The 26455-nt window shown below is 35.2% G+C and overlaps 1 protein-coding gene across 26 annotated transcripts in view; it reads right to left on the bottom strand.

The window, feature by feature from the left end:
• LOC123534684 (trichohyalin-like) overlaps nt 1-26455 on the bottom strand; it is a 155211-nt gene that overhangs the window by 74255 nt on the left and 54501 nt on the right. For all 26 annotated transcript variants that reach the window (XM_053519111.1, XM_053519110.1, XM_053519112.1 and 23 more), the window contains one exon: nt 19016-19154. In XM_053519111.1, the coding sequence (XP_053375086.1) occupies nt 19016-19154 (139 nt within the window). The remainder of the gene's footprint in view (nt 1-19015; nt 19155-26455) is intronic.

Below are 26455 nucleotides of genomic sequence, written 5' to 3'. Positions count from 1 at the left end.
TTCTACTCGCCCCGGTTTCGGTTAAAGTTAAGTTTTTCGGCAACCTTTTTTCTGTCACATCTTTTTCTGTTTACTTTTGCTTAAAACCTTACTGTAACTTCACATAAACCTTGTGCAAACAAAGCCTTTTTATGCAGGACTTCCCATTATACCCAAGGTGAATGTCACGTCTGGTGTTCTTGAAATTTTTTTTTTTTAGTTTAAGCTCCGCCAACAGACAAACGCGCTGTCTAATGAAAACTTTGTACAATCAAAGTGTCCAAAACGAGTCCGCTCATATATCTTCCAAGACGGTGGTTAGTTATACGTTTAGAACAACTGATGTAAACGTTAGGACCCAGGTCATTTTCATTTTGATTTGTAGCGATTACTGCAATAATTATTAATGCAAAAAAAAAAAAAAAAAAAAAAAAAAAAAAAAAAAAAAAAAAAAAAAAAAAAAAAAAACTGGATATTAGCTTCAATCTGCTTGATTTTGACTGATATCAACTGTGACTTGGAGCCGGATGTTAAAATAAACAGAAATTACCAATAACCGCGCGACGGCAGCTGTTTCTTCTGTGAATGATGATAAAGTTCCCGAGGTAAAGTTCGAACAAGTCTCTGAAATGCCGAAATGGATCAACACTGAGTTGTGCCACGTAACGATTAATGAATGATGCGTTAGTGATTTATGTGTAAAGAATCTAGTCATTATTACAAAAAATAATTCAAACACTATGCAGGTTAGAGTTTAATTAGTACGCATTTACCAAATTGAATAAGTGCGCGGGGCAGTGCCGCGCTAGACTAAATTGATTTGATAATTACTTACTAATAAACACTAACCTTTACGAAAAGTGATTCGAAACTGAAAGTAATAACATATAAAATGGTCCGTGACTGTTACGAAAACGAAAGATATTATAACTATTACTTTTTAACTTTTGGGTTATCATAACACAAAGTCAAATTATTGAAATACATGAATGAAAAGAAGTTCTGAATAGGCGTACAGTTTTTTCGACTAAGTGTTCAGTCCGGATTTTAGAAATTGCGATTAGTGGTCCAGTAATGTATCGACTAGTGGGACAGTGTAATCGGCATATATGTCTCAGAAAAACACATTTTCCTACAAACACATTCGTTCCATAGAGCCATGCTAGTATTTATCGATGCGTAAGATATTTATCTACGAAGTAGCAAAGGTTTTAATTCTTTGCAAAAGCTCAAGATATATGCATTTCAAAGAATTGATAGTTTTATTACAAAATCGAACAAATACCCACACGTAATTTGATTTGAAATGAAGTATATTAAGAGTTTTAATAGGCGTGTTTGGTATCTACGTAAACAGTAGCTCTTAAACAATACGTTGATTAAAAGTACACTTACTTTATACGATATTAAAGAAATAAACAATGAAAATCCAAGCCGTCCGCGACAGCAAAACTTTATGTTTTGATTTCTGAACGCCTAGTTTTTGGCGACTTCCGGTTGGGCGTACAGAGAGTCTATACACTGTGAATGTTGTTTATCAAATAGTCACGGAGAACATATGCCCCACCCAAGGATTGAACTCACAACCCCGCGATCCGTAGACCAACGCTCTTACCTACTGAGCTAAGCAGGCGGGCTTACATCAAATATGTAATACACAGGTTCCATAACCCTGTTTTCTATTTTCACCAAGTTATACCCTCTTTTTTTGAATTAGCAATGTTTGGTTATGTTTTTGTATTTAAGTTAATATCTTTGACTATTTCTTAATATGTTAAACAGGAATATTGTAACTTTTGTATAAGTTTAAGTCATTGTATTCAGTCAATTTTTTTTTTTTTTTTGGCGACAATGCTTAAGGGTGCCAGATGGGAAAACTCACTAGAGTAGCCCGTCTGTTTTGCAAGAGTAATCCTGTCTTCCATTTGAAAGAAAAAAAGAAAACGAAAGGAACAAAGTAAAAAAAATTGCAAAGATTAACTGGGTGTGGCTGGCAAGGGTTTTTCCTGTCTTTGCTTGGTAATATTTTATGAGTATTGTATATCAATAACCATGTAAGAATTCAAGAATGTGATATTGCAGACATAGTTTTGTTTTTGCAATATATGGTATACAGAAATTTAACCGATGGTTACTATGGTTACTACTAGAATTCTTTTAATTTTTTTCCTTCAAAGGTCTGCAAGGTTCAATAATAATATTTATTAAAGAATAAAATAGTCTACCATTTTATCTTAAATCATCTCCTGCACCCACTTCCTTTGCAGTTCATACTAACATTACTTTGACGGAGTACAAAAGTGTGAGAGTGGCAAGGGCGGTAGCAACATAATGTGTTGCCCTTTTGGCTCAAAAACCTTTATTTGCAAAAGAAAAAAAAATGAAAAATAAGGTAAAAAAACACCTTTGTTTTTGTTAGAGCATTTATATCTTATGTTTTTATTAACTTTTTTTTTTTGTTGGGATAGGGTGGGGGTGGGGGTGTCATCAGAAAATCTTCAAGAAATTTTCAGAAGTTTTGGCAGAGGGTGTTACCTTTTGCAAAAGGAGGTGTTCATTTAACAGGTCAATCTTTTTTTCAAAATTATTATTACAAAAACTATAGATCTATCTTCTAATCAAGGAATTAAAAACAAGAGGGCCATGATAGCCCTTTATCGCTCACCTGACTCAATGGATACATGACTTCCTGGTAGAGGACCACTATACAGTGCTACATGATCCTCAAATCAAAGTTTTTTTCCTTGAGGATTTGGACAAGATAGTAACTTGCATGTAAAACTTTAACCAGGATTTTCTAAGTCCAAAAAGGGGCATAATTGGCCAAAATACATGTCAGAGTTCTGGGACTTGGCCCAGTGAGGTTGGTTATTGACCTAGAAAAGGAAAAAATAAGTTTCAAAGCTATATGCCTTTAAATTATAGCCATATGTACTTGCATGCAAAACTATAACCAAGGTGTGACGCCAACAGGGACGATGACGCTGACGCCAGGGTTAGTAGAATAGCTAGACTATTCTTCGAAATAGTCGAGCTAAAAATGCAAAGTTTGTCCATAACTGTGCCTTTTTTCAGTTATAACAAACATTTTCAGTATAAAAAGATATTAAAATATATTTCCAACTAAACACTTTAAAAAATAATTCTATAAATCTCTTAAAAATAATGTCATTTTTACAAAAATTCTGTGAACCAGTAGCTTTAATTATCAATTGTTTCTTTTCTGTTTTTAATGCTTCTTTCAATCATATAACAATGACAATCGGAAATTTCAGACAAATATTAAAGGCAAAAAGAGAGCTGGAAAATTAAAATCTATTACATATGCGTGCTCACCTGTCCATCTTTAAAATATATCAAATATCCCACTGTATTTGCCTGTCATATTATTCTCCAATAATTTCAATTTATCTTGCATAATTCCCTGAAGATTGAGTATTTAATGCAAAAAATGACGGTTCCATGATAATTGATTCCGGACCCGCCCAATATTTCTGCCAGTCAGATTATAGAACAGTTCTATTATTTGTAAAGTAATAGGTTTTCATGGAAATGTTTATTTCCAATATTCCTATATTATTGAAAAGGCATAGTTAATGTTCACAGTGTCACAGTATCATCATATTACAAGATTCTATGCGCCATACCGTAACCTGGCAACATCAGAAAAGCTAGCATCTCTCTCATTTTGCTCAGTCATTATCTAGAGGTATAATTACACGGCAGGAATATATACCATATGCTGACAAGCAAAATCATGAGGTTGACAAGAATATTATCTATGCTGTACATACAACATCAAATCAAAACTTGAGCTATCAATAAATGTGATTAATACCCCTAGTTACTGTGTATTTCATACTTGGAAATATTGATTTTATTTTTTTTTTTTACCAAAAAAAATAATAATAAGCTGGGATGGAACATAGAGCTGTCGGAGGAAAGCAATGCTCGACTATTCAACAGCCTTGATAATTGAATGAATATAAAAGTCGAAAAAAGGGCATAATTTTGTAAAAAAGCAAAATAGAGTTATGGAACCTGTGCAATGTAAGTCAGTTTATCACAGTGAATAAGTGTGTAAGTTTCAATCCATTCCCACAAGTGGTTATTGAGATACCAGCTTACATACAAAAACTAAACCAAACTGGGACGCCGGCGCCAACACAAGGGCGAGTCCAATAGCTCTACCTATTCTTTGAATAGTCGGGCTAAAAATGATTACTGGTGTGTAGGTTGTATCTATAACAGCCATTAGTTACTAATAAGCTTTGATAATGTGGCAGTTGAGTCCAATACATCCAGGGGTGTTCAAAGATAATCCGTCACAGATCTATTGCAAAGCAATTATTGGATTTACCTGTATTGGAAAATAAACAGTGTCAATTGTATTGAGGTCAACTGCCACATTATTAAAGTTTATTAGTAGCAATTTGGTCCCTTTTATGCTTGAAAAACATCTTATTTGAACAGTACTTTAGGATCTCAAAAGAAAGAGTGGTTGATTGAAAGGCTAAAAGGTCTTAAACATCATTCTGAATCAAAGAAAGGATGCATATCTCAAAACACTCAAATAACTTTCATCTGGAAGGGGTCTGTTTTTATTAAGGTATCGCTGTATTAAAGTTAATACAGTACAACCTCTCTAGAGTGGATAAAACCTACAGTGCAACATATCTAGAGTGGACAAAAAAACAGCACATTCTCTTTACAGTGGACATAAAATTACAGTATAACGTCTCTAAACAGGACAAAAGTACAGTATAACTTCTCTAAACAGGACAAAAGTACAGTATAACCTCTCTAAACAGGACAAAATTACAGTATAGCCTCTCTAAACAGGACAAAATTACAGTATAACCTCTCTAAACAGGACAAAATTACAGTATAACCTCTCTAAACAGGACAAAAGTACAGTACAACCTCTCTAAACAGGACAAAATTACAGTACAACCTCTGTACACAGGACAAAAAATACAGTATAACCTCTCTAGATTGGACAAAAAAATGTACTTCCTGTATAGAGGCTGTCATTCTGGAGACAGTAATTTACTATGAAATTTATCAAATGGGATATCTGCCTTTAAAGTTAAGTGTTTGCTAGATAGAGTGTTATTTTACAGAGGTTATATTGTTACTTAAGGTGGTTCTCAAAGGCTGATTCATAACAGGGCAGACCTGGCATGCACCCCCTTAAATATCTGGCAAGAATACTTTTCAGCAGCCTAAAACTGATACCTCAGTCATATAACAGAATAATTTCAGCTCACTTTGCCCAAAAAAAACATAATGTCAGTGATACTTGAAACTGCTGAGGAGGAGGGAGGATCAGACGTCAGTCAAATTTACCCTTACCCTGCTAAATTTCTATAATGAACTTGCCTATCTTTCAGTTTGGACAATACCATTAACTGTTAAAAGGGGTGTTTTACCAAAAAAGATAGTTACTGACTGAATGGCGAACAGTGCAGATCTTGATCAGACTGCATGGACTACTCTGGTCGCAAAGGCAGAATCAGTCGTGTCCAGCATGATAAGGGTTTGAAGCTTAAATAGCTATTATGAAAAAACAAGAGCTGTCTGTTGACAGCGCGCTCGACTATTCAAAGCATTGATAGAAGTATAGGGTCAAAATATTACCTGAGATTTTCAAACAAAAGGAAAGGAGCAGATAAGACAAACAACGTACCTGCATTTGTGGATTTGGATAAGTTTTGCACTATAATGCAATGTGTGACCATGTTGGTAAGCAAGTGTTCAAAGTGTCAAAGTCATATATCAAACACTTAATAGACAAAATATCGAATGGTGTACCAAACCTAACTAATTTCTATGTCCAGAAAAGAGCCATAACTGAGCTCAAGTCCTTGTTCTAGGTAAGCAGACTATGAAGGTAAACAAGTGGTGAAAGTTTCAAAGCCATATGACAAACAGGTTAGGCATAATATAGACTGGTACGAAAAACTTCACTGATTTCCAAGTCCAAAAAGGGCCATAATTTAGCCAAAACAGTTGACAGAGTTTAATGTACTCTTGCCTACAGATGGAAATCATGATGATAAACAAGTGTTCAAAGTTTCAAAGCTACATGTCAAATAGTTTTGACAAAACATTGACTTGTATTTAAACTAAACCAATTTCAAAGTCAAAAAAGGGCCACAATTCAGCCAAAATAGTTGACAGAGTTATGTATTCTTGCCTACCGATGGAAATCACTATGATAAACAAGTGTTCAAAGTTTCAAAGCCACATGTCAAAATTTTAATAATTTTGACAAAATATGGACTTGTACGAAAACTGAACCAATTTCCAAGTCAAAGAAGGGCCATATTTCAGCCAAAATAGTTGACAGAGTTATGTACTCTTGCCTACAGATATAAATCATGATGATGAACAATTGTGCAAACTTTCAAAGCCACATGTCAAATAGTTTTGACAAAACATGGACTTGTACACAAATTGTACCAATTTCCAAGTCCAAAAAGGGCCAAAATTCAGTCAAAATAGTTGACAGAGTTATGTACTCTTGCCTACAGATAGAGACTGTTATAATAAACAAGTGATAAAAGTTTCAAAGCCATATGACAAACACTTTACACAAAATAAGAACTGGTAAGAAAAACTTAACCAGGATTTCTAAGTTAAAAGGGGCCATAATTCAACCAAAATCCTTGATAGAGTTATGTACTCTTGCCTACAACTGGACATGGTGATGGTAAACAAGTGTTGAAAGTTTCAAAGCTTTATCTAAAAAGACTTTGTTAAAAAGTGGACTGGTACGAAAAACTTAACCAAGGTGTGACGCCAACACTGATGCCGTGGTGAGTAGGATAGCTCTACTTATTCTTCAAATAATCGAGTTAAAAATGAAAAAAAGAAACAGCAAGAAGAGCATTATGTCCTTAAAATCACATTTCGAGGGTTCAACGCAATAAGGGCGTATCTACATATAATAATCATATGTAGATATGCCCTTATTGCATTGAACCCTCGATTTATGAGTCCCAGCAAATTTATTTATGCCCTAGATCATGCTATTTTCACTTTTAATGCCTTAAACACAACGTTATTTGGACAGTAAATAACATTGCATGCTAGAGACTTTATGTACCCTATTAATTAGGCAAAGTATTTTGCAAGCTCTAATGCTTGATTAAAGTAATAATTAACAACGATTTAAGAACTGTGATCACGCACTATGACTTTAAACATCATAAAAAAATATATCAAGGGACTCAGCGCAATATCCATTGTAATAAAATGTTGCCATAGAAACCAGGATACTGATAGAATAAAAGTAATAATAATTTCTGCACAGTTTTTTTTTTTTTTTTTTCAATATACATTTTTAATAGCATTCTGCCATTTGAAATGTACAGGTACTTTTTTAAATGGCAAAATTTAAGCCTGCCTTACTGAAAGAGCATGACGACCATAAAGCACAAAATTTAATTATTATGATCATGGTCATTCTACTTTCACTTCTGATGCCCTTAAAACATGTATGTGTGTGTGCATGTGTGCGTGCGGGTCTGCATGCATGTGCTCAGGTTTAGCATGTTTTTCAACAATTTTTCAGTCAATGACACAATGTGACTTGGATAAATATGAAAGGATAACTAAATAGAGTGTCTTCCCTTTTTGAAAATATTATCACATCTCATAAGTTTGCAGAGACTCTGTTAGCTCTCTATGTAGACCCAAAGCTTTGAAAAAACTTTTTAAGTCCACAATGCGGCATCTTTCAAAAGAATGTTGGTCAGAGTTAAACCTGGTTCGCTGACGTCATTTCATGATGTTGACCTTCTAATGTCAAATTTGAAAGCATTCAGACCAAAAGCAGCTGCGAAACCAGCTCACATGTAAAACATGTGGTATAAATGCTGTTCTTCTAAACTATGCAAGCTGAAGACAATGCAAAAGGGTCCTTGATGTAAAGTGCAACCTTTAGCAATTTGTTAATTCTATAGAGAACAAGAGCTGTTTATAGGGAACATAATTATGTCTCCAAATGATGGTCACTGGGTTATTCTGGATCAAAACGTTTATGGGCAAGTCTGTAGGCAACAAACGAGTGTGGCATTCAATAGCTTATCTAGTGAGAATATAATTGTAAACAAAAACAGAGATAGCTCTTGTATAAAATATTAAGAATATTCAGACGTTCAATAAACATTAATTTAAAAAGTTTTGTTTTCTATTTTTTTCTTTTACATGATATGTAGCAAATAAATTTGGTAACACCCGTACCTGTCATTCAATCTGTCCAGCCATAATGTGTTTGTTCAATGATCTCGGTTTTACTTTCAGCAAGTGAGGTAGCCATCCATCCAACTTGTGGAAGGTCATTGCTTCTACCCTAGAGTCTGCAACATATATGAACATGTTAAATTTCTAGTTAGCGACTGAGTAACTTTCATTTTCATATCATAGAAAAACATTTAGTTTTGCACTTGACTAAACTTAATTAAGCACTTACTTAAAATATTTACACCTACATTTAAAAGGTAACTGGTTTGTATAATAATGTAATGGAATTAAGTATAGTAAAACATCCATGCTAAGCACGGCAAGTTATTGTGATTAATACTTTTACTTTTAAGAAGTAAAAAGTTTGTTTTTGGTTTAAAATCTAACATTAAGCATTACATGTACCATATGTGTTCCCACAAGGGCTTAAGCAAAGATCATTTTAACTTTTACCCTGATAAATTTCTAAAATGAACTCATTTATCACTCAATTTCAGCAGCACCATTTATTATTCGAAGTTGTGTCCGACTGAATAGTGAACAGTGCAGACCATGATCAACCTACATAGGCAGAATAAGCAGGTTAATGGTTAAAAGCTACCATGTCATTTCTTGCTGGCTTCTATATTTCCAAAAACATTTTGCTAAAATAATGGAACTGTCTTTCGCTGGCAGTTTTTAGTCGCAGTGTGTAACTAGATTTTTTTTACACAAACGAGTTGTTAAAATGGTCCAGTTTTTAACGAAATATTCATGTAACAAAATGGCATTTGGAAATTTAAAATAGAATTTAACACAGATTATCTTACATTTAATCTATAACCGAGACAAACTAGAGTCAAAACTCGGCACCAAATCATGACACAAAATTTGATATCGACTTCCTAACTGTTACATATTTATCATACATAAAGCTTCTAATATGTTCACTTTAAACAAAATATTTTCAAACAATGCTTTGAAGCATTCATAAAAATTATTAACCCTTACCCTGCTAAATTTCTGAAATGGACTGTTCCATCATTCAGTTTGGGCAATACCATTTAGTATTCGAAGGGGTGTTCACTGAAAATTTACTAACTGAATAGCGAACAGTGCAGACCATGATCAGCCTGCACAGATGTGCAGGCTGATCATGGTCTGCACTAGTCACAAAGGCAAAACCAATCGCCGCCAGCAGGCTAAGGGTTAAATAAAGGGCTACAACTTTACTATAATAAGTTAAAATACTGTTATTTGGACTAATTTGTAACAATTTCGACAAAGAAAATGAAAGTTAAAAAAAAATAAAATTTTTGGTGTTCAGGAAAGCCACAAAAGCAAGAATTTTATTCCAACCATTACAAAACGAAAAAAAAAACATGACTTTTATCTTCATCAAAATGACACTTATCTCCCTCGTGTGTGTTAGTCGTGAACCGCCCCTTCGGGAATAGAACTAATTTTTCAGACTATTATGAAATCTTAAATAATTGCTCATTTTACAGCCACAGTTGTTGAAATATCAAATCCTCACACTACAGTTACCTGGTTAAAAAATAATCCTTTAAAATGCTTTTTATAGTGAATTTATTGGTTCATGAATTCCATTTTATGATTGTTCTAAAATTGAATGCCTAGTCGTAAATGAAGTTTCAATCAACAAATTCCCCAGCAATCTTAAATATTCCAATCCAATCAGACGCCTTCTTCCTTTACAAGTGTATGGTGATTGTAGATGTGAATTAAGCTTTAATTACACGAGATACGATACATAGGATACGCCTTGCTACATGCTAATATACTGCAGTATTATGCAAGTACAAAAAGGTTTTGACGTAAGGATATAATGTGTTCCTAAAATCATCATTTAAGACATATAGTTACAATCTGGCTGCTCAAGGTAGTTTTATATGTTCAGATAAAAAAAAATTCTACAATGTCAATTTTGATTAACCTTTAACCTGCTAAATTTCCAAAATGGACTGGCTCATCATTCAATTTGGGCAGTAAGGGGTGTTCAATGAAAAGTTACAGACTGACAAGTAAATTGGTCAGTGTATAAGACTGCATGCTATTTGCACGAAATAAATGGATATCGTTAGCTAATAGTTCTCTTGGCAGCGCCATTTATCAGTGTCTCAAACAGATACCAAAAGAAGACTATTTATCGGCTTTTTGGGATTGAGTAAAAAGGTTACAGAAATGTGTTTCGGTAAAGGGGGAATACTTTGGAGAAGGTTTGTAATAAAATAAATTTTGATAAAACGTAACACTTAAGAAATCGGAACCCAATGACAGAACTTTTTGCAGGACCCTCGTATAAGTGGCGCCGTAATTTAATTCATAGTTATTTCCTCATTTACTTCAATGCATGTCTTACATTTCTGGTCTTTATTTCATATAACATATGAATATACAAATGCTCAGAAAATAGTGTAATTTTTGTATTTTCAAAAGTATTATCATATTATTTTATAAATAATTAAATATTTCCTTACCTCTGATTGCCATCTTTCATATCCAAAACTGCAGCGTCATCCACCAACGTGATGTTGCATCAAGTATCAAAAGCAGTTTAAAAGATAGTACACTTGATCTAATGGCAGAGGTCATGCCGTAGTTCTTTGTAATTTATAATTATATATAACCATATGCGCTAACAAAATTTAACATTGATCGCCCATGCCTTTCAGGCTTTTTCACTACTTTATTACTACATATTAGCCAGGTAATGACTATTATATAAAATAATGATTGTCTTAAACAATAAGAGAAGTTATTTAATTGGCGTTAGCTAAATCACGTATCTGATACATAGTGGAGTTGAAGTCATAAGCAACCATTTGAGTATTTCTTCACCAATCCTCTTACAAAGATACTGGTGGTCATTTCTGTATAAACTGTTAAATGTGACTATTGATACCAGTGGCCTTCATGATTCTGCACCCAGTTCTAAATAAATATTAAACTTCAGTCTCCATTTGAATCTTATGTGCTTTTTGCATCTTAAAGTCACTTGTCTCCACTTCTTTCTTTCTCAAAAATCAATAAACTGTGGGTGCTGCAAAAGTGACTAGTGGTACAAACTTCTTGGCATATGAATTTTGTAAGATATCCTAAAAATTACCAACAAGAGCGCCGCCAAGCGGGGCAATATACGCCCGAAGGCTTAAGGCTTTCAAGAACTTGACTGTTGTAGCCCCAAAGGACTGGAACAACAAAAGGAAAACTTCAAAAAACAAATCTAAGTCCACAAAAAAAATAATCAGTCTACAAAAAAATCCTTATCAGGTATAGGTATGTAAAAATACACCTTAAAATTAGAGGTACCATCCATGTTGTACCACAGAAAAGTGGTCTCGGTTTTTCCCTACGGCCAATAATAAAAAAGTTTCAAAATAAGCTATTTATAGTAACATAAAAGTGAAGTAATTCAAAAAATTATTGTAAGTACAAAAAAGAGATTTGCCAAATAAAAACAAGAGCACTGCAATGCAGAGCAATATACACAAAGCAAAGTCATATATGACCTTTGACCCTTAAGTGTGACCTTGAAGCGAGTCATCCGGAACATGTGCTCTGCACATCGTCTTGGTGTGGTGAACAATTGTGTCAAGTTTCTTTGAAATCCTTCAAGGGGTTCAAGAGTTACAGAGCGGACACGAAACAAACTGATATGACCTTTGACTCCTAAGTGTGACCTTGACCTTGAAGCGAGACATCCAAAACACGCGCTCTGCACATCGTCTTGGTGTGGTGAACATTTTTGTAAAGTTTCCTTGAAATCCATCAAGGGGTTCAAGAGTTACAGAGCGGACACGAAATTGCTAACGGACAGACGGACGGACAGACAGACTAACAGACGGACACCAGCGTCATAACATAATAGGTTCCTTCGGGCGTATAAAAATATTGTACAGATAGGAGTAACCAGGTGTAACGCTTGTGAAATAATAGAGAAAATCAACATTCTTCTATCTTCTTTTTACCAGTATTTAGCCCTTACCCTGCTAAATTTCTATAATGAACTTGTCCATCTTTCAATTTAGACAGTACCATTAACTGTTAAAAGGAGTGATTATCAAAAAGATGCTGACTGAATGGTGAACAGATGTGCAGGCTGCTCATGATCTGCACTGATCGCAAAAGCAGAATCAATTGTGTCCAGAATAATAAGGGTTAACACTTATTTTCACCCACTTCACCATTTTTCTGTGTCATATATACATTTTATGTCAAACTTGTTGTAGATGAATCTCTTGAAAAATTTCAACCAAACTGTAAGCAAGTAACCGTAAAGAGAATTCCTATAGTTTTTTTCCTTTCATAGAATTTTCATAAATTCACATAATTTATATGATAGGAAAATTTGTGCTGAAAATAATGAACAAATAAAAACAATGGGTCACCAGGCTAGTTTTTGTGAAAAATTGTTTTAAACACACCCACTGTTGCTGAAACTACCAGCGATTTTTCAAAATTTTCATAATTTTCTGCTTTTTTATAAATATCAACCAAAATATACATCAAGACAGCACAATAAGATTTTTTTTCTTTTTACAGATTTTATTACATATTTATTTGATATCATAGTTATATTTGTAATACTCTATCCTTACAATAATGGGTACAAATGAAAATCAAAGCCTTGAGATGTCTGGTGGTTGCGGGTTTTGCTAGTTATTTTCATTTTAAATGCCAATCTATAAATATATATGTATATGAAACAAATACTAATGTGCCTCATATCTAAGATAAACTCTGCCTGACCTTACATGAACAGCTGGAAGTCAGTGATGTAACCATGGGCTGGAATACCTAATCATTGACATATCTTATATAATCTAAATGGCCAGTGTGAATGGATGGAGGATGAATAAGAACTGCTTGATCATTGATAATTCATGAATGGGACTACTTTGTGTAGCACATGAACATCCTTTGAATGTGTGATTTGGAATCAAATAAAGATACTACATGATTGTCAGAAATACACTTAACTTTGGTAACGGGATAAACCCGCAAACAAAAATATATTGTTTCATATTCACTTTTGTGAACTTTTTTCAATGAAAAATACCCACAGTGAAGAATATTTTTTTAAATTTTGAAAAAACTCTTTCATAGAATTTTTTCCTGTTTTTCTTGTGTATAGATAATTGTATTGTGAGCATAAAAATGGCTAAAAATGTATGGGTCACCAGGCTAAATTTTATGTTAAGACCGCTAGAATACAACACCTGTTCGGACGGAAAATGGCGCGAACCTGGCCAAATTGATTACATGTATGTCTGCTAGAGTTAAAGAAAAGTTTTAAAAATTCTTAATTCTTTCTATAATTGAATACTAGATAATCTGAAAGGTTATATTGTTTTATCAGTACTAAGTCAATTATCTTACATTTAATGAACGACACTGTCTTTGTACAAAAATGCGATGTGAAAACACAACCACAAAAATAGCAAGATACCTGTCAGGCATGATACTTGTCAATACAACATAAAACAGTATCAACATTTGATTACTGATAAAACTTATCAAAAATGTTATTTCATTCAAGATTCCTCATATTTAAGATTGTCTGTCACATGTTTCAACGAATGTTGACTTCAGTTCAGTTTTCCATAGAAAGTGTCGGCTGCGCAGAAAGATGCGCATAAAAAACTGTAGGAATTCCCTTTAAAAGCACCACATTTTCTTTCATAGGTACATGTATTCAAGTCAATAGGAATTTCATTTATGACAAAAGTATATAAGCTGTACTAAGCTCATCATATCTTAACATTGCAAGAAGATTTCACTGATAGATCTGTCAAAAGAGCTTAAAGCAATTCTTTCATTAATTTCTGGGAAAAGCTAGAGCTATCACAAAAAAATAATATGACTTCAATTGTGCTTCATCATCAAAAGACTCCAATACAGTCTCCTTAAAATCTGTGGGAATGTAATAAAATTGCCCCCGAAAATAATGCTCAACCAATGCTTTGCTCTTCGGCAAAACTCTGATAAAATAAAAACTTTTTGAAAATTAGATGACGACGTCCATAGGGCACTGGTGCCAACACTTACTGTTATTGTATGGTCACAATTTACTTCTTGACAATATAAGACTAAGAAAACTTTTAAATTACCATGAGGCAAAGGTGCCAATGGGGGTGGGATAAGAATAGGGATAATTCAACGTATCATTAAGAAACACAAAGTGCCGATAGGGGGAGGACTGTAGAGTAGGAAGGACGGACAAGGGCAAATCTATATGCCCCCCCCAAAGTGGGGGCATAAAAACTGTTAGCGAACAGCATGGATCCTGACCAGACTGTGGGGGTGCGCAGGCTGGTCTGGATCAATGCTGTCAGCAAAGCCACTATGTTGGTTTTCTCATTGTGCGGCTCATATATACTTCTAATTATACACTGGGAAAGTTTATTACTCCTACCCACTTTCCTGACCTTTTTTCCATGCTATTGAAAATCTATGAGCATGGACCAATCCAGAATTTTTAAAAGTGATCTACAGAATATGTTCCATTGGGAACTTTGAAAAAGATCAAGTTCAGACAACCAATCAGATGGCAGAACTTAGAGACTGATTCATAAAACACGATTATTTATAAACTGAGACCAGGATAGTTTTATACAGTAAGTAGAGGGGTTGCAATATTTCACATTGTTTACAATTTTGTCCATCCTTTCAATTTTAAAGCATCAGAGAAGTCAAAATGCAGAACATAGTTATTCGTACTTGTCCACCCAGAATCGGAATGTTTTAACATGTGGATTAATTTTAACAAATAATACAACATAATTCAATTGCTATTTTTAGCAAAGCTGGTTGATTTAACAGATTTTATAGTAAGCATTTGAACTTGCAACCTCTTTAATATATCTATATTTCTAAATCATACTTCTGTACCAGAGAAAATTCTACATGTTTAAAAATTTCTAAAACGTACACTGTCCCATATCCTTCTCTCCCTTCACCCTTACCCTTCTCTCCCTCCCCCACTCCCGTCTTTTCTCACTACCATAACTTCTGAACAAGAGGACCATGATGGTCCTGAATCGCTCACCTATCCCCACATGACCAAGTGTTGAACTGAGTATGACGTCGTTATTTCTATTATTTAACATAGTGACCTAGTTTTTGAGCACATGTGACCTAGATATCATCAAGATAAAAAATTCTGACCAATTTTCATGAAGATCCATTGAAAAATATGGCCTCTAGAAAGGTCACAAGCTTTTTCTATTATTTGACCAAATGACCTAGTTTTTGAAGGCACGTGACCCATTTTTAAACTTGACCTAGATATCATCAAGGTGAACATTCTCACCAATTTTCATGAAGATCTCGTGAAAAATATGGCCTCTACAGAGGTCACAAGGTTTTTGTATTTTTCGACCTACTGACCTAGTTTTTGACCGCACATGACCCAGTTACGAACCTGACCTAGATATCTTCAAGCTGAACATTCTCATCAGTTTTCATGAAGATCCATTGAGAAATATGGCCTCTAGGGAGGTCACAGGTTTTTCTATTTTTAGACCTACTGACCTAGTTTTTGACCCCACGTGACCCAGTTTCGAACTTGACCTAGATATCATCAAGGTGAACATTCTGACCAATATTCATGAAGATCTCATGAAAAATATGGCCTCTAGAGAGGTCACAAGGTTTTTCTATTTTTAGATCTACTGACCTAGTTTTTAACCCCACGTGACCCAGTTTCGAAACTTGATCTAGATATCATCAAGGTGAACATTCTGACCAATTTTCCTGAAGATCCATTGAAAAATATGGCCTCTAGAGAGGTCACAAGGTTTTTCTATTTTTAGACCTACTGACCTAGTTTTTGACCGCACGTGACCCAGTTTCGAGCTTGACCTAGATATCATCAAGGTGAACATTCTGACCAATTTTCATGAAGATCCATTGAAATATATGGCCTCTAGAGAGGTCACAAGGTTTTTCTATTTTTAGACCTACTGACCTAGTTTTTGATCAAACATGACCCAGTTTCAAACTTGACCTAGATATCATCAAGGTGAACATTCTGACCATAATTCATGAAGATCTCATGAAAAATATGGCCTCTAGAGAGGTCACAAGGTTTTTCTATTTTTAGATCTACTGACCTAGTTTTTACCCCAATGTGACCCAGTTTCGAACTTGACCTAGATATCATCAAGGTGAACATTCTGACCAATTTTCAGGAAGATCCATTGAGAAATATGGCCTCTAGAGAGGTCAAAAGGTTTTTCTATTTTAAGACCTAATTACCTAGTTTTTGACCCCACGTGACCCAGTTTCGAACTTGACCTAGATATCATCAAGGTGAACATTCTGACCAATATTCATGAAGATCTCATGAAAAATATGGCCTCTAGAGAGGTCACAAGGTTTTTCTATTTTTAGACCTACTGACCTAGTTTTTGATCCCACATGACCCAGTTTCGAACTTGACCTAGATATCATCAAGGTGAACATTCTGACCAATTTTAATGAAGATCTTGTGAAATATATGGCCTCTAGAGAGGTCACAAGGTTTTTCTATTTTTAGACCTACTGACCTAGTTTTTGATGGCACGTGACCCAGTTTCGAACTTGACCTAGATATCATCAAGGTGAACATTCTGACCAACTTTCATAAAGATCCCATGAAAAATGTGACCTCTAGAGTGGTCACAAGCAAAAGTTTACGGACGCACGCACGCATGCACGCACGCACGCACGGACGACGGACGACGGACGCCGCGCGATCACAAAAGCTCACCTTGTCTCATGAAAAATATGGCCTCTAGAGAGGTCACAAGGTTTTTCTATTTTTAGATCGACTGACCTAGTTTTTACCCCCATGTGACCCAGTTTCGAACTTGACCTAGATATCATCAAGGTGAACATTCTGACCAATTTTCATGAAGATCCATTGAGAAATATGGCCTCTAGAGAGGTCACAAGGTTTTTCTATTTTTACACCTACTGACCTAGTTTTTGATGGCACGTGACCCAGTTTCGAACTTGACCTAGATATCATCAAGGTGAACATTCTGACCAACTTTCATAAAGATCCCATGAAAAATGTGACCTCTAGAGTGGTCACAAGCAAAAGTTTACGGACGCACGCACGCACGCACGCACGGACGACGGACGACGGACGCCGCGCGATCACAAAAGCTCACCTTGTCACTTTGTGACAGGTGAGCTAAAAATCAATCTAAACAAATTTCGTATTTCAGTTACTTGTCATGTTTCAAATGTCACTTTTAACTAAATTTTATTGTTTACATGATATTTGCTGTCCATTCATTAACCAGGTATTTTTATTACACAGTCATATAGTTACTCACCAGTCAAAGCAACTACAACATTATTTAAGGAACGTTCTAAACTACACGTGGGCATCATCAAAACAGTGGCACATTATAACTTATCGGCATTGTTGTAATTTTGGTGTCTTTACTTTGCAGTCGTCAAAATTCTCAGTGGATAAAATAGGGAGAATGTAAATACACAGCAACTATGGCGACCATTATGACCCTTCAGTGTGACGAGTAGCAATATCTTCACATTGATTACTGCTTTTACGTAACTGTCAATGCTTTTTCTTCAAATCTACTTGTAACAAGAGCTGTCACTAATGGTGACAAATGCCCCCACAGCACCTTGACCTTTGACCTGGTGACCCCAAAGTCAATAGGGGTGGTGTACTCAATAAGTACTATCAGCATGTGAAGTTTGAAGGTCCTGGGTGAAGTGGTTCGCATGTAAAGTGCCTTCATGCAAAAAGTTAACGTTGGCCCCTGTGACCTTGACCTTTGACCCGGTGACCCCAAAGTCAGTATGGTTGCTGTACTCATAAAGTATTATCAGCATGTAAAGTTTGAAGGTCCTGGGTGAAGTGGTTCGCGAGTAAAGTGCCTTGATGCAAAAAGATAATGTTGGCCTCTGTGACCTTGACCTTTGACCTGGTGACCCCAAAGTCAGTAGGGGTGGTGTACTCAATAAGTACTATCAGCACGTGAAGCTTGAAGGTCCTGGGTGCAGTGGTTCGCGAGTAAAGTGCCTTCATGCAAAAAGTTTACGTTGGCCCCTGTGACCTTGACCTTTGACCTGGTAACCCCAATGTCAGTAGGGGTGGTGTACTCAATAAGTACTATCAGCATGTGAAGTTTGAAGGTCCTGGGTGCAGTGGTTCGTGAGTAAAGTGCCTTCATGCAAAAAGTTAACGTTGGCCCCTGTGACCTTGACCTTTGTCAAGGTGACCCCAAAATCAGGAGGGGTGGTGTACTCAATAAGTGCTATCAGCATGAGAAGTTTGAAGGTCCTGGGTGCAGTGGTTCGCGAGTAAAGTGCCTTCATGCAAAAAGTTAACGTTGTGACGAACGAACAAAACTAACTAACTAACGGACGGACAGTTGAAAACTAATATGCCTCCCTTTGGGGGCATAAAAATACATTCTACATACCAGTAATATACTGTAATTCACATATAAATGCAAGATCACATGGAAAAACATCAAAATTCTACTTAAATTTTCTACCTACAGGTAACATGGTAGCTAAATTTCCTACATATAGATTCTCTATTCTATTTGCTGCTTTTAATCTGGTGAATGCTGCATATGGATCAAAACTGCTATGGATTTAGGATGTTTGTTACAAAGTTTCTAACACTAAATTTCTTCTACAATAACAGAATAATACTTATTCTGTTGCCTCAGCAACGAACAATTTTTTATTTTAAACAGTTCCGAGATGACATGGTCTGCTCTTTATAATATTTTAACAATTTTTTTAGTCTAACCTGTATGAAGAAACTGTAGTGTGTTTGTCTGAACAAAGAGTATCATCAGAGTCATCTCCCTTGTCGTCATCCTGATACTGTACTGGCTGCGGGGAAATTCTCACATGTTGTTTCGTTTTGTAGTCCGATTTCGGCTTGTCTATAACGAAAATGCAAAATAAACAGTGAAATGCAGCAATAATGAAACCTTTCTACTGCAAACACACCTGAGAAGCCTAAATTGTGCTTGTTGTATAGAATGGTATAACACTTTATTTGTTATATAATGAAAAATATCAGTTCTATCTTTGTAGAGTAAATCTGATTTAAGGATGTGTGGTAATAAGGGGTAATACCATGTCTCCTATTAATTCAAACTGTTTTAAGCCGTTCAAAAATTCAAAATAAGAATTCTATGGCAAAAATCTAGAATGACTAAACAATTAGATAAACAAGAGCTGTCCGTAAGACAGCCAAGCTCGACTATTCGAAATATTGTCACAGAAGCAGGAAATTATTACCCAAAATGTTAAATATCAAAAGAGTTTTAAGTTCGAAAGGGGACATAATTTGACTAAAATACATATCAGAGTTATGGGACTTGATGTTATCAACTAGTTTTATAACCCGAAGAAACATGTTAAGTTTCAATTCAATATCTGCATTAGTTTTGGGGATAGTAACTTGCATGTTAAACTTTAACCAGAATTTTCTAAGTCCAAAAGGGGGCATAATTTGCTCAAAATACATGTTAAGAGTTATGGAACTTGACCCAGTGAGGTTGGTAATTGACCTTGAAAAAGAATAAATAAGTTTCAAAGCTATATGCCTTTTGGTAATAGCTGTATGTACTTGCACGCAAAACTTTAACCAGGATTTTCTAAGTCCAAAAGGGGGCATAATTTGCCCAAAATACATGTCAGAGTTATGGGACTTGGTGCTATCAACTAGTTTTATAACCCGAAGACATATGTGAAGTTTCAATTTAATATCTGTAGTAGTTTTGGAGATAGTTACTTGCATGTAAAACTTTAACCAGAATTTTCTAAGTCCAAAAGGGGGTATAATTTGCCCAAAATACGTGTCAGAGTTATGGGACTTGACCCAGTGAGGTAGGTAATTGACCTAGAAAAGAAAAAAAAAGTTTCAAATCTATATGCCTTTTAGTAATAGCTGTATGTACTTGCACGCAAAACTTTAACCAGAATTTTCTAAGTCCAAAAGGGGGCATAATTTGGCCAAAATACATGTCAGAGTTATGGGGCTTGACCCAGTGAGGAAGGTAATTGATCTAGAAAAAGAAAAAAATAAGTTTCAAATCTATATGCCTTTTAGTAATAGCTGTATGTACTTCCACGCAAAACTTTAACCAGAATTTTCTAAGTCCAAAAGGGGGCATAATTTGGCCAAAATGAAGGTCAGAGTTACGGGACTTGGTGCTATCAACTAGTTTTATAACCCCAAAGACACATGTGAAGTTTCAATTCAATATCTGCATTAGTTTTGGAGATAGTAACTTGCATGTAAAACTTTAACCAGAATTTTCTAAGTCCAAAAGGGGGCATAATTTGCTCAAAATACATGTCAGAGTTATGGGACTTGACCCAGTGAGGTAGGTAATTGATCTAGAAAAAAGAAAAAAATTAAGTTTCAAATCTATATGCCTTTTAGTAATAGCTGTATGTACTTGCACGCAAACTTTAACCAGAATTTTCTAAGTCCAAAAGGGGGCATAATTTGGCCAAAATAGAAGGTCAGAGTTATGGACTTGGTGCTATCAACTAGTTTTATAACCCCGAAGACACATGTGAAGTTTCAATTCAATATCTGCATTAGTTTTGAGATAGTAACTTGCATGTAAAACTTTAACCAAATTTTCTAAGTCCAAAAGGGGGCATAATTTGCTCAAAATACATGTCAGAGTTATGGGACTTGACCCAGAGAGGTAGGTAATTGACCTAGAAAAAGAATAAATAAGTTTCAAAGCTATATGCCTTTAAATGATAGCTGTATGTACTTGCATGCAAAAACTTAACCAAGGTGTGACGCCGACGCCGACGCCAGGGTGAGTAGAATAGCTAGACTATTCTTCGAATAGTCGAGCTAAAAAATTCACTTTTCCTTAATTAAAAGTTTGAATAAAATTTCTAATCAAGTATAATTAAAATAATTCAACATGTTGTAAAGGAACGTAATCTACTGACTACAAAATACATGTTCAAAAAACAACCAAAACAAGAAAAATAATCGCAATAAGCATGAAGCTGCACCTATTGTTTGTTTTGGATTTAGTGCCAATTTTCAACAATATTTCAGATATCTTATGTTGAAGAGTTAACCTACAACCATGTTCATGAATTCACTACCAGAACTAAGATAGTTATTCTCTGCATGTAACTGACAACTTATTCACAAGAATCAGAGGTGGAGGATTAAATGACTTTGAACTTGAAGTCATCTAGAATCAAAATTTAAGCTATCTGTTTTCTTTTATTTATTCATTTTGCTGGGTTTAATATTGTACTGATACAATTATCGGTCATATGGGGACTTTCCAGCTTTGATGGTGGAGGAAGACCCCAGGTTCCCCTCCGTGCATTATTTTCATCACATGTATGCACCTGAGTTGAACCACCCGATTTGAAACGGTCCCCTATCTGTTTCAAGCAACTGAAAATTATTTATTCTAATATTTTGAAGTTCAAAGACATAAAGGTTCATTGACCATAAAACTACTCTAGCTTACCCTTTGCCAAACAAAAGTGCTCAATGTATAATACCAAATGCCGTTTTGAAAAGGTCATGCAAGAACAATTTACACATCTAACTAAAGTAAAACAAAAGTCTAAAATATAGAGCAGTGCACTTCTATTCTAACTAGAACTGTCACAGGAGTGACTCATACCCCCACCATACGGTCTTGTCACAGAAGAATGGAAACCATAAGGAATCTTAAAAATACTTTGGAGTACTTCATCTTGGGCTTCCACATATAAGTAATACTAGTATAATACTAGTAAAGTAATACAAGTAAATATATTAAATCTCTAATATTAGAGATACACTAAAAGCGAATACAAACAAGAGCACCGCCATGCGGGTGCTGACGCTCATCTGATTTTTTTGTATAATAGAAATATTGTCCTACCCATGATTTTCTAAAAAGGGCCATCATTCTTGCAAAAAGCAGGATAGAGTTATGTTTCTTGATGTACAGTGTCCACTTATGATTGTGAAAAACTGTTGCAGGTTTTAAAGCAATAGCTTTGATAGTTTATGAGAAAAGTTGCCTTAAACATAATACTCAACCAAGAAAATGATTTTCTAAGTCCAAAAGGGGCAATAATTATTGCAAAAAGCAGGATGGAGTTATGTTGCTTGCTGTACAGGGTCAGCTTATGATGGTGAACAAGTGTTGCAAGTTTCAAAGCAAAAGCTTTGATAGTTTAAGAGAAAAAGTTGACCTAAACATAAAACTTAACCAAGAAATCTGATATTTTCTAAGTCCAAAAGGGGCCATAAATCTTGCAAAAAGCAGGATGGAGTTATGTTTCTTGCTGTACAGGGTCAGCTTATGATGGTGAACAAGTGTTGCAAGTTTTAAAGCAATAGCTTTGATAGTTTATGATAAAAGCTGACCTAAACATAAAACTTAACCAAGAAAACTGATTTTTTAAGTCCAAAAGGGGCAATAATTCTTGCAAAAAGCAAGATGGAGTTATGTTTCTTGATGTACAGGGTCTGCTTATGATGGTGAACAAGTATTCCAAGTTTCAAAGCAATAGCTTTGATAGTTTAGGAGAAAAGTTGACCTAAACATAAAACTTAACCAAGAAATCTAATATTTTCTAAGTACAAAAGGGGCCATAAATCTTGGAAAAAGCAAGATGGAGTTATGTTTCTTGCTATACAGGGTCAGCTTATGATGGTGAACAAGTCTTCTAAGTTTCAAAGCAATAGCTTTGATAGTTTAGGAGAAAAGCTGACCTAAACATAAAACTTAACCAGGCAACGCCGACGCCGACGCCGACGCCAACAACCGCTCAAGTGATGACAATAACTCATCATTTTTTTTCAAAAAATCAGATGAGCTAAAAAGGGTCTTACTGACCCATGTTACCACAGAAAAATGTTTTTACTTTCTACATAGGACTTATAATAAAAAAGTTAGAAAAATACCTAAAATACTGAAAATCTAAAAATAGGATTTCTAAAAATAGACTAATTCCTGGAATTTAAGGGGAAGAAACTCAGTACAAAAGTTAAACAAGAGGACCATGATGGTCCTGAATCGCTCACCTCTTCCCACATGACCCAGTTTTGAATATGACATCGTTTTTTCTATTATTTGACATAGTGACCTAGTTTTTGAGCTCATGTGACCCAGTTTTGCATATAAACTATAGAAAAATATGGTCTCTAGAGAGGTCACAAGGTTTTTCTATTATTTGACCTATTGACCTAGTTTTTTATGGCACGTGACCCAGTTTCAAACTTGACCTAGATATCATCAAGATGAACATTCTGACCAATTTTTATGGAGATCCATTCACAAGTATGGCCTCTAGAGAGGTCACAAGGTTTTTCTATTTTTAGACCTACTGACCTAGGTTTTGACCGCACGTGACCCTGTTTCGAACTTGACCTAGATATCATCAAGATGAACATTCAGACCAATTTTCATACAGATCCCATGAAAAATATGGCCTTTAGAGAGGTCACAAGGTTTTTCAATTATTTGACCTACTGACCTAGTTTTTGAGGGCACGTGACCCACTTTCAAACTTGACCTAGATATCATCAAGATGAACATTCAGACCAAGTTTCATACAGATCCCATGAAAAATATGGCCTCTACAGAGGTCACAAGGTTTTTCTATTATTTGACCTACTGGCCTACTTTTTGAAGACACGTGACCCACTTTCGAAACTGACCTAGATATCATCAAGGTGAACATTCAGACCAATTTTCATGAAGATCTCATGAAAAATATGGCCATTAGAGAGGTCACAAGGTTTTTCTATTATTTGACCTACTGACCTAGTTTTAGAAGGGAAGTGACCCAGTTTCGAACTTGACCTAGATATCATCAAGATGAACATTCAGACCAACTTTCATACAGATCCCATGAAAAATATGGCCTTTAGAGAGGTCACAAGGATTTTCTATTATTTGACCTACTGACCTACTTTTTGAAGACACGTGACCCAGTTTTGAACTTGACCTAGATATCATCAAGGTGAACATTCTGACCAATTTTCATGAAGATCTTGTGAAATATATGGCCTCTAGAGAGGTCACAAGGTTTTTCTATTTTTAGACCTACTGACCTAGTTTTGGACCGCACGTGACCCAGTTTCGAATTTGACCTAGATATCATCAAGATGAACATTCAGACCAACTTTCATACAGATCCCATGAAAAATATGGCCTCTAGAAAGGTCACAAGGTTTTTCTATTATTTGACCTACTGACCTAGTTTTTGAAGGCACGTGACCCAGTTTCGAACTTGACCTAGATATCATCAAGATGAATGTTCTGACCAATTTTCATGAAGATCTCATGAAATACATGGCCTCTAGAGAGGTCACAAGGTTTTTCTATTTTTAGACCTACTGACCTAGTTTTTGATGGCACGTGACCCAGTTTCGAACTTGACCTAGATATCATCAAGGTGAACATTCTGACCAACTTTCATAAAGATCCCATGAAAACTGTGACCTCTAGAGTGGTCACAAGCAAAAGTTTACGGACGCACGCACGGACGGACGGACGGACGACGGACGACGGACACCGCGCGATCACAAAAGCTCACCTTGTCACTTTGTGACAGGTGAGCTAAAAAGGTTACTTCCCTTTGGCTCTAAGCCAATCAGAATGAGATATAGTGAAAATACATCAAAATTAACCTTAAATTCTAGGTAAAAGGGGAAACAAATCAAGAAAAATTAGTGTCAGAGTTATGCACCTTGTGTCACATGATGTGGGTGATGAGGTGGAACATCTATTTTAAGTCTGGATCAAATCCATTCAGTAGTAACTGAGATATAGCGAAATTACATCAAAATTTACCTTAAATTCTAAGTAAAAAGGGGCATAATTCATGAAAAATTGGTGTCAGAGTTATGCACCTTGTGTCACATGATGTGGGTGATGAAGTGGAACATCTATTTTAAGTCTGAATCAAATCCATTCAGTAGTAATTGAGATATAGTGAAAATACATCAAAATTAACCTTAAATTCTAAGTAAAAAGGGGCATAATTCATGAAAAATTGGTGTCAGAGTTGTGCACTTTGTGTCACATGATGTGGGTGATGAGGTGGAACATCTATTTTAAGTTTGAATCAAATCCATTTTGTAATAATTGAGATATGGTGAAAATACATCAAAATCAACCTTAAATTTAAAGTAAAAGGGGACATAATTCATAAAAAATTTATGTCAGAGTTAAGCACCTTATGTCACATCATCTGGGTGATGAGGTGGAACAACTATTTTAAGTTTGAATCAAATCCATTTAGTAACTAGAACTGTCACAGGAGTGACTCATACCCCCACCATACGGTCTTGTCACAGAAGAATGGCAACCATAAGGAATCTTAAAAATACTTTGGAGTACTTCATCCTGGGCTTCCACATAAAAGTAATACTAGTATAATACTAGTATAGTAATACTAGTAAATATATTAAATCTCTAATATTAGAGATACACTAAAAGTGAATACAAACAAGAGGACCATGATGGTCCTGAATCGCTCACCTCTTCCCACATGACCCAGTTTTGAGTATGACGTCGTTTTTTCTATTATTTGATATAGTGACCTAGTTTTTGAGCTCATGTGACCCAGTTTTGAACTTGACCTAGATATTATCAAGATAAAAATTCTGACTAATTTTCATGAAGATCCACTGAAAAATATGGTCTTTAGGTTTTTCTATTATTTGACCTATTGACCTAGTTTTTGAAGGTACGTGACCCTGTTTTTAACTTTACCTAGATATCATCAAGGTGAACATTCTCACTAATTTTCATGAAGATCTCATGAAAAATATGGCCTCTAGAGAGGTCACAAGGTTTTTCTATTTTTATACCTACTGGCCTAGTTTTTGACCGCACATGACCCAGTTTCGAAACTGACCTAGATATCATCAAGGTGAACATTCAGATCAATTTTCATGAAGATCCATTGAAAAATATGGCCTCTAGAGAGGTCAAAAGATTTTAATAATTTTAGACCTATGGACCTAGTTTTTGACCACAGTTTACTCAGTTTCAAATTTGACCTAGATATCATCAAGATGAACATTCAGACCAACTTTCATACAGATCCCATGAAAAGTATGGCCTCTAGAGAGGTCACAAGGTTTTTAATTATTTGACCTACTGACCTAGTTTTTTTATGGCATGTGACCCAGTTTCCAACTTGATCTAGATATCATCAAGGTGAACATTCTGAC

This window comes from Mercenaria mercenaria, chromosome 12 (assembly GCF_021730395.1).
Source record: "Mercenaria mercenaria strain notata chromosome 12, MADL_Memer_1, whole genome shotgun sequence".
Lineage (NCBI taxonomy): Eukaryota > Metazoa > Mollusca > Bivalvia > Venerida > Veneridae > Mercenaria > Mercenaria mercenaria.
Note: the sequence above shows the minus strand (reverse complement) of the source record. Positions and strands in the feature narration are given on the sequence as shown.